This window comes from Colletotrichum graminicola (assembly GCF_000149035.1).
Source record: "Colletotrichum graminicola M1.001 genomic scaffold supercont1.109, whole genome shotgun sequence".
In the NCBI taxonomy this organism is placed as follows: Eukaryota; Fungi; Ascomycota; class Sordariomycetes; order Glomerellales; family Glomerellaceae; genus Colletotrichum; species Colletotrichum graminicola.
Window position 1 is genome coordinate 44,388 of NW_007361113.1, and position 8,342 is coordinate 52,729.

Here is an 8,342-nt window from a genome sequence, read left to right on the forward strand (position 1 = left end):
TGTGGCCATCCAAAGGGTTACATTTGCTATGCACAATATACTCAGGACTCCGACATAGCGCTGCTCTGCCCCATTCTTCGGGGTTTAGCAAGCCCAAGCAGGGTTGCTGGTCGGGCTGTTTCATCGTTGCTATTTTTGCTACAGAAGCCTAGTCTAGCCCTTCACGGAGTATAATCAGTGGACAACGGTCCAGCAGGAAATCATTTCCAATCGTATGAAGCAAATCATATCGTGACACTTTTAGATCGCATCGCCTCCATGTGACTTCCTAAATCTGGACCCCTCAGATGGTTGTTCCGACTTAACAAAGTTATCCCCAGTCACTTATATGCGCCCGCGTCCTTCTGTTCTACAAATCTCTTGGCTACTCTGTGCACGGGATAGCATATCCACCCCGATGCTTTGGTTTTTGTGCATAGCTGACTCGATTCTTCGTTGCTTTTCTCTTTCGAGATCGTTTATCCAGCTGTCAGTTCCACAAGGTCCATTGTGGTGCAAAATGCGCCTTCATAGCAACACAAACCATTAATACGACGTCAATGTTGGAATATAGTGCACAGTACCATGCCCCCCCGGTCCATCCTCCGCTCTGGTGCAACTCTATGACGCTCGGCAGTGCTAGTTTCAGTCCAGTCACGACACCTCGACTACAAGTGGTGGCACCAAGAATGCTGTGGAGGAGACCTTGTTGACAGATGTCGAACCAGGGCTGTTGTAGCGATGTTCCAAATTTCTGTTTCAAGTTCATTCTTATCAACTATATACGCTATACGAGATACCACAGTGTAAGTGATGCTGGCTTAAATTCATGGCCCAAGTTGGCATTTTCTCCTCCAAGCTTTTTATTGATGCTAGCGGTGGTCTTGTTCGTGAATATCATGTATCTGTGACCACGGAGGTCGCAAATCTTGCGACAACCCAGAAGGCGCCTGCCATATCATGATGAATACATAATCATTGTGTTGTTCCAGTATGTTTGTTTCTTTTAGACCTCTTCTCATGTCTGAACTAGCATAGAATGGCAAAGACTGACGGGTTTACCTCCGAGTCACCCGCCCAAACAATCAAGATGACACCCTCATATCTCAGACTTCATACACAAACCGTTCCAGATTACTAGATATGGATTGGTATAGTAAGTCGCAGTTAGTAAGACCATGAGTAACTTTGAGGGATTTCGAGGCCAAGAGGCGACCTCTAAGCTTGCTATCTCTGTGGAAAATTTCTCTCTGTGAGCATTTTTCTAATACTCTTCACCGTGAGGAAGTTTAAATGATAAGGGGGCCGGAGGGTTTATTCAGGGATTCATCACTTGACCTTTTTCTATTCCCATTATTGTCGGGTTTATCATTTATTTTTTTTATTTCTTTTGCCGTACATAGGCCTGCAGACACATAATTCGGGCCCTTCGCTTCCCGTAACCATGATATCTGCCATCCGTATTGACCGTCAGCTTGTATCAATAGACAAACAAACCTCTCGAATAAGGCTGTGCACTCCAGTGCCCTTCAAAGTGAAGGCACATGACCAGCCTTGGGCTCTGAAATGTGACTTTGGTCGCCCTCAGCTACATACTGATGGGAGACACCGGCTCGGGCTATGTGTAGTTTTCATGAGATGCTTGTAAATCACTGATAGTTCAGCTTGACCAAATGGGGCGCGGTGCATAGGCACAGCCTCAATTATTGATGCCGTATAACGTGGATAGCCTGATGTGCACCTACCTCTATTCGACGATTTTGAGCGCGGGGATGACAGCTGACAGAATGGTAGATAAGGCTTTGAGGATCTCGTCCTCCCCTTCTTTTGCTCGTCCTCCCCTTCTTTTGCTCGTCCTCTTCTTCTCTAGCTCGACCCCACCTCATTTGAACATTGTTATTTTCCGCGTTAATCGTAGCCTTGTCCAGCATGGCCGAATCTGTCGCGGCTTTTGCTCTTGCCGGCAACATCCTCCAATTTACCGAGTTTGCGACAAAGTTTACTAACAAATGCATAAGCATTCACCGTTCTGCTGGAGGGGTCTCCAATGAACTACGCAAACTCCACGACCTTGTGACTCGCCAGCAAAATACATCGCGGGGCCTGCACCTATCCGAGGCTGAGCGTACAAAGCTGTTGCCGGAACACTCTGAAGTTTTGCAGGTGTCTGACCAGTGTTCCAAGAAGTTCTCTGAGATCCGGGGAACCCTAGATGGTATTGGTCTGAAGGGAAACAAGACTACGTGGGGAACTGTCACTACTGAGTTCAAGGCGACGTGGAATGAGAAGAAGATTGAAGATCTCAGAAGCGATGTTATGCTCTTCGGCCAGGGCCTCCAGACTGCTCTTCTTTATTCCCTGAGGTAAGAATTCATGACTTCTCGTTCATGTTTCACCGTATGTTCTCACAGGGTCTCGCTATTTCTTGGCTACCACTAATTATTCCATCTCTCGACGTCTTATTCAGTTATCTGCGGGCGCTGATAATTTTCTGATGCAGAGACCTCGCGATAAAGTCAGAAGAACAGCAGAAAATCGTGCTTGAGAAGCTTGGTATTATTCAAGAAGGCGTCGGAAACCGCATATTCTCCTCGCCTGATGAGATTGAAGAAGGCGAAGAAACTTCCTGGGATGGGCCCGGTGATGCGGTGATCGCTTTTGTCACTCGCACGATTGGCGCCAAACCTGGAGAACGGAAGGCCAGTGCTCAGAGACTACGAGATGGTATCGTTCAACGAATCCTCAGTACCCCAGAAAGCAAAGTTCACCTTGGTGCCGTAGACCCTCTGCCGGCCGATTTGTCGAATACCCGCCAAGAGGAACTCCACGCCGCCTTCCTTGCCAGTCTCGTTTATAATGTCATGGAAGATCGACATCTAAGAATCACCAAGGCACACAAGGATATATTTCAATGGCTGTTTGAGTCCCCTTCAGAGGACACAACCGCATGGGCAAACTTCAAAGAGTGGCTTGAATCCGATGCATCTCTCTACTGGATCACGGGAAAGGCCGGTTCAGGAAAATCCACTTTGATGAAGTTCATCTGTGATGAGAAAGACACGGAGCCCCCGTCGACAGCTACTCAGGGACGATGCTACCCGCATCTCTTGAACTGGGCCAAGGACCGGCCGTTGATCATAGCATCCTTCTACTTTTGGGCTTCCGGCTCAGAAATGGAGTCTTCGCCGAAGGGGCTCTTCATGTCCCTGATATCCTAGATTCTTCAGCACTGCCCCGAAGTGATACCGCGAGTAGCTCCAGCCTACTGGGAGGCAATGTCTCTGTTCAATGGCAGGCTTCTTCGCCGAACAGAAGAAGATCTGAGGAAGATGCTGTCTCTTGTCATCGCAGAGGCTGAGAAAGACAACAACATCTGTCTTTTTGTTGGTGGACTCGATGAGTTCTCCGGAGAATCAAAAACGCTCATGGAGTTATTCCAAGATATCATATCTTACCCAAAAGTCAAACTCTGCGTCTCCAGCCGTCCCTGGCTTGTATTTGAAGACGCATTTCGGCATCAACCCAGTCTCAAGCTTGAAGACCTGACGTACAATGATATCCTGGCATTCGTCACCGAAAGGCTTGAAGGCAATGAAGGCTTTCAGCGTCTGACAGTCCGGGAACCCCTTTACGCAAGCGGATTGATTGAAAATATAGTACGGAAATCCTCGGGTGTTTCCCTTTGGGTCAATCTCGTTGTCCAGTCGCTCATTGCCGGCCTGCAACACGACGACAGGATTGTTGACATACAGAAATGGCTCGATCTTCTGCCGGCAGATTTGGAAAAGCTGTATAGCGCCATTCTTGAGTCTCTGGATCCGTTTTATTTTCAACATGCGGCTGAGTATTTCCGTCTCATGGAGGCCTTTGATGAGCCCCCTCCTGCTTTGATCTTCTCCTTCGCCGATGAAGATGTCACATATCCCATCAATCTGCCCCTTAAGCAGTTGACGAGCGACGAAATCCAAGTTCGGATTGAGACGATCAGACGCAGAATCAACAGCAGGTGCAAAGGACTTCTTGAGGTTGCAGGGACCAAATCTTCGACGCAGTCTGTACAGTATCTCCACAAAACTGTCAAAGATTACATCGGCAAACCAGCGATCAGTGCGAAAATCGAAGGGGTCACAGAGACATTCGATTGTCAGTTCCGAATTTGCTCCGCGAATCTCTCGTATCTTAAAACGACCTTTCCTGACCCATCCTTAGATCTTCAAAATGCTTCTGTTGGTTTCACTAGGGTGGTGATACGGTTAACTGTACGTATTAATAGGCAGTGACAAATAATAGGGGTAAATACTGGTTCTGAATTATACGTAAAGAAGGAAAACTATTATGGGATTATGTAGCGAATTCACTGCGTAATATCCCTATAGATCTAGTAGATCTATAGCAAATTAGCTATAGTTATTCTAGCTAATTAGTGTTAATTTATACTACTAATATCTAGGCAATAGTTAATATTATAACACTAGTAACTTTCTAAAGTGCTATAAATTATCTTTATTTTTTAGTTATTTATAAAGGGCCTAAAAACGTAATAAAAACAAAAGGCTAAAAAGTATTTAATACTTTTTATATATATAATCTATTATATATATAAAACCTATTTATTTATTTATATCTTTAATTAACTACTGTTAATTAACTACTCTAGCGCTTTATTAGGTAACGCCTTTATAAATCTATCTACTAGGTTATCCTCCCCTTATATTTATTAGATCTTATAGATCTTATATTACTTATATAACTAGTAAAGTGCTATAATATTAATTATAAGTTACTTCTCTTTAGTAGTACTAAGCTTTATAAGGCACTTATAGAAGAAGTATAAGTTAGTATAAAGGATTATTAGGATTTATAGTAACTTAAGGTAGTTAGTAATTATTATAAGTGTAGTGCTAATTATATAAGTAACGTTAGTACTAGTAACTATACTATAGACTTTAGAGGCTAGTATGCTATATATAACTTTTTTATACTTTATTAAGCTAAAGTAGATAATATTACTAGTAAGTATAAATTTCTTATTATTAGTAGTAAGTTATATAATATTACTTTTATTAGTAAGTATAATAATAAAGCTAAGTTATAAAGTAAAATTATAGTTATTTATAAATAAGCTGTTAATAAAGATAAAAAGCTTTATAGTTATAAGGTTAACTAGCTAAAAAAACAGGCTGTAGTTAAGGTAACTTATTTACTACTTAATCTAGTAGTTAAGAGCCTTAATCTCCTCCTCTATAGGCTTTTAGTATTATATAGTAACTAAATAGTTAAAGTAAGCCTTAGGTTAGTATATTAACGTAATATACGCCTTATAGGCCTTTTACTAAATAAAATCTTACTTAGTAGTAAGTAAATTTATATTAATAGGCTAGAGCTTCTTACCTTAATTTTTTTAGTAAAAATTTATTTTACTATTATAGCTAAAGGAAAGTATACTACTATTAAAGGTAATAAAATTATTAATAGTTAATAGTTACTTAGGCTTTATAGTAAAAGTTACCTTCTTAAGCTTTTTCTCCTTATAGGTAGAGAATTTATTATCTATAAGGCTAATTATATTATCTATTTATATACTAATAAGGCTAAAATCCTTATTATTAGCTAATAAAATAAGTAGGTAGGGGTTAAAGGTTAATAAATCTATCTAAAGATTCTCTCTATAGTAGTAGTTATATATAGCCTACTAGTAGGTGCCTGCCTTAGTAATACTATAAAGTAGCTTTATTACCTTTATAATAGAGTTACTAAGGTAAAAATAGTAAATTTATATAGAAAGTGTTATATAACAGATAGGAACATAATAGAGAATTCCTAGAGAATCGCCACAATAGCCACTAGGAATTATCTAGGGTTTTACTACTAAGTGGTAGTGTATTTCCTAAGAAGTCTCTAGGTAATACTTATGTAATCTATAAAGAAAAGATTAATAATACTTTATAAAATAATAGAGAACGTAATAGCAGCTTTATAGCTATTACACTAAGGAATTATAAAGATATACTTTACTATTTAAGTAAAAAAATATTTATAATATAGTAAAAAAAGGATTATTAAATATTATATCTTATTTTTTTATACTAAAGCGTAATAAATAGTAGTATAACTATTTCTTTTATCTAAGGAATAAACCCTTAGGTAAGTAAAAAAGGACTTAGTTAGATAATTATTTAGACCCTCTTTAGCTTTTATATATAGTACCTATTAAGAACACTTCTATATAATATATATTATATATAAGCGTAGTAAAAAAGAATAAACACTAGTTTACTTTCTTCTTAAGAGTATTTTCTAGCTATAACTAGGAACTCTTTAGGAAATACGTTTTCCTAAATAGAATTACTAGTAATTAGTTAGTAACCTATACTAATAGCTAGCTTTCTATATTTAAGAGATCTTAAAAAAGTAGCTTAATTAACCTTAGCTTATTTATATAACCTAGATTATTTTAAAGACTATTTAAGCGCCTATATATATACTCTCTTAAAAGTTACTTATTAGTTACTATAGGCTTAATATAACTTCCTAAAAGAATCTAAGTTATACCTTATTACTTAAATATAATATAGAGGACGCTATTAATAGGCTATAAAAACCTAGCTAGCTAAAGATTATAAGTACACTAAAGCTATTACCTTATTTACCTAATATAAAATAGAAAATACTTTAGTAGTATTATTACTACCTAGAGGTAAGGCTTTTTCCTCTAGTAATTAGCTAAAAAAAGCTACTTTTTTCTCTTAAAAGGAGATATACTATACTAAAGTTAACCTAAATAATCCTAAGGATATAGATAATTCCTTACCTTTTAAGATAGTAATTAAGACTATAAACTTTAAAAAAGATAAACTAAATAAAGATAATAAGGATACTTAAACTAAGGTCTTATAAGGTAAAATATTTAGGTATAATAAATATAATTATAAGGGTAAAAGAAAGCTTTAAGAAGCCTTACTTAGTAAAACGCCTAGGTATTACTAAAATAAAAGTAAAAATAATAAAGGGACTACTACTAGGCCTTTATAAAAACCTTTTTTCTTATTTTTAAAAGAAAATATAGATAAATAGGCTTACTATACGTATAACTAAAAAGCCTAAGATAGCTATAATTAGAGGGGGAAAAAAAAAGTAGTAAAATTCTAGTAATCTAGCTAAGTAAACTAAAGAACTAGCCTTTTTTATAATAAATAATTAGACTAATATAAAGAATTTTAAGATTACTTAGTTATGCCTACCTTCTATTTTAAAATAAAAGATATTAAATAGTTTAATTTACTAGTAACCTAGGATGTTATTAATAATAGTAAGACTATAAGAACTAAGACTATCTAGCTAGACGTCTACTAATTTATAAACTTCTTTTAGTATTACACTATAATATCTAAAGACTATACTATAGCTACGCTAATAAATCTCTATTTTTACTTAAAAAGACTTATAAATAAGTAGTACTTAGGAGACTTAGAACTAAAAGACTAGGCTAAGCTTTAAGACCTATAGCTTAGACTAAACTATTAAGAGGAGCTTTTTACCTAATAATTTAAACTACTATATAAAGTTACTAAGTAAAAGCTATATTAAATTAAGTATATATTAAAGAATATAAAAAACTAGGTAAATATTTATTATTTTACTATATAAGTTAAGTAACTAGCTTATATAGTAAAAGAACTAAAATCCTAGTATCTTACCTTAGTTTATAATAAGATAGATTTAAATCTTATAGCTAAATATACCTAACTAATAGCTTATACTAGCTATATAAGATAGCTAAAAAATCTTATATTTTACTAAGAAGGCTAAAAAAGAAATATTCTTTATAGTAAATAAAAATATCTTATAATATCTAAACTATAAAAAACTAAAGATAAGCTAATACTTACTTATAAGGTAACCAGATCTAAGTTACCTTCTAGCTAGTAATAAAATAAGTAAATAAAGTGTTACTAGAAACTACTTACCTATTTCTTATAAAAAAATACTATAAACACTATAAAAAACACTAGCCTTTCTAAAGAAAAAAAAAGACAAAAGCTTATTTTATACCCTCTATATAAAATAAGGAACCTATAAAGAAAACCTTCTTAGGACTTTAGAAATTTATAGCTAGTTTATTAATATATACCTAAGAATTTTAGTAATAATACCTAAAAGTATATAGACGTTTTAGTATTTAATAACTATAGAGATATTAACCTTAAGTAATATTTTTAGCTATAGAAAAATAGATATATAGTTATAGACACCTTTTACTTAGTAGATAATAGCTTTAGTAATTTAAAAAAAGTTCTATAATTTATATTATTATTAAATTTACTATTAAGAGAATTTATTAATTTTATCTCTAGCCTATAATT

At 35.6% G+C, this 8,342-nt stretch overlaps 2 protein-coding genes across 2 annotated transcripts; both read left to right on the forward strand.

Annotated features, from left to right (window-relative positions):
• Positions 1 to 1,908: 1,908 nt before the first annotated feature.
• Positions 1,909 to 3,197, forward strand: GLRG_11731 (uncharacterized protein; the record flags this gene model as incomplete). Its single annotated transcript, XM_008102401.1, has 2 exons — positions 1,909 to 2,342; positions 2,480 to 3,197. 2 exons carry the CDS (start codon positions 1,909 to 1,911, stop codon positions 3,195 to 3,197), a joined length of 1,152 nt encoding a protein of 383 aa, XP_008100592.1.
• A 57-nt stretch (positions 3,198 to 3,254) lies between these two features.
• GLRG_11732 (uncharacterized protein) lies at positions 3,255 to 4,227 on the forward strand (the record flags this gene model as incomplete). The annotated part of the gene is made up of 2 exons (XM_008102402.1): positions 3,255 to 4,103; positions 4,189 to 4,227. 2 exons carry the CDS (start codon positions 3,255 to 3,257, stop codon positions 4,225 to 4,227), a joined length of 888 nt encoding a protein of 295 aa, XP_008100593.1.
• Positions 4,228 to 8,342: the final 4,115 nt, after the last annotated feature.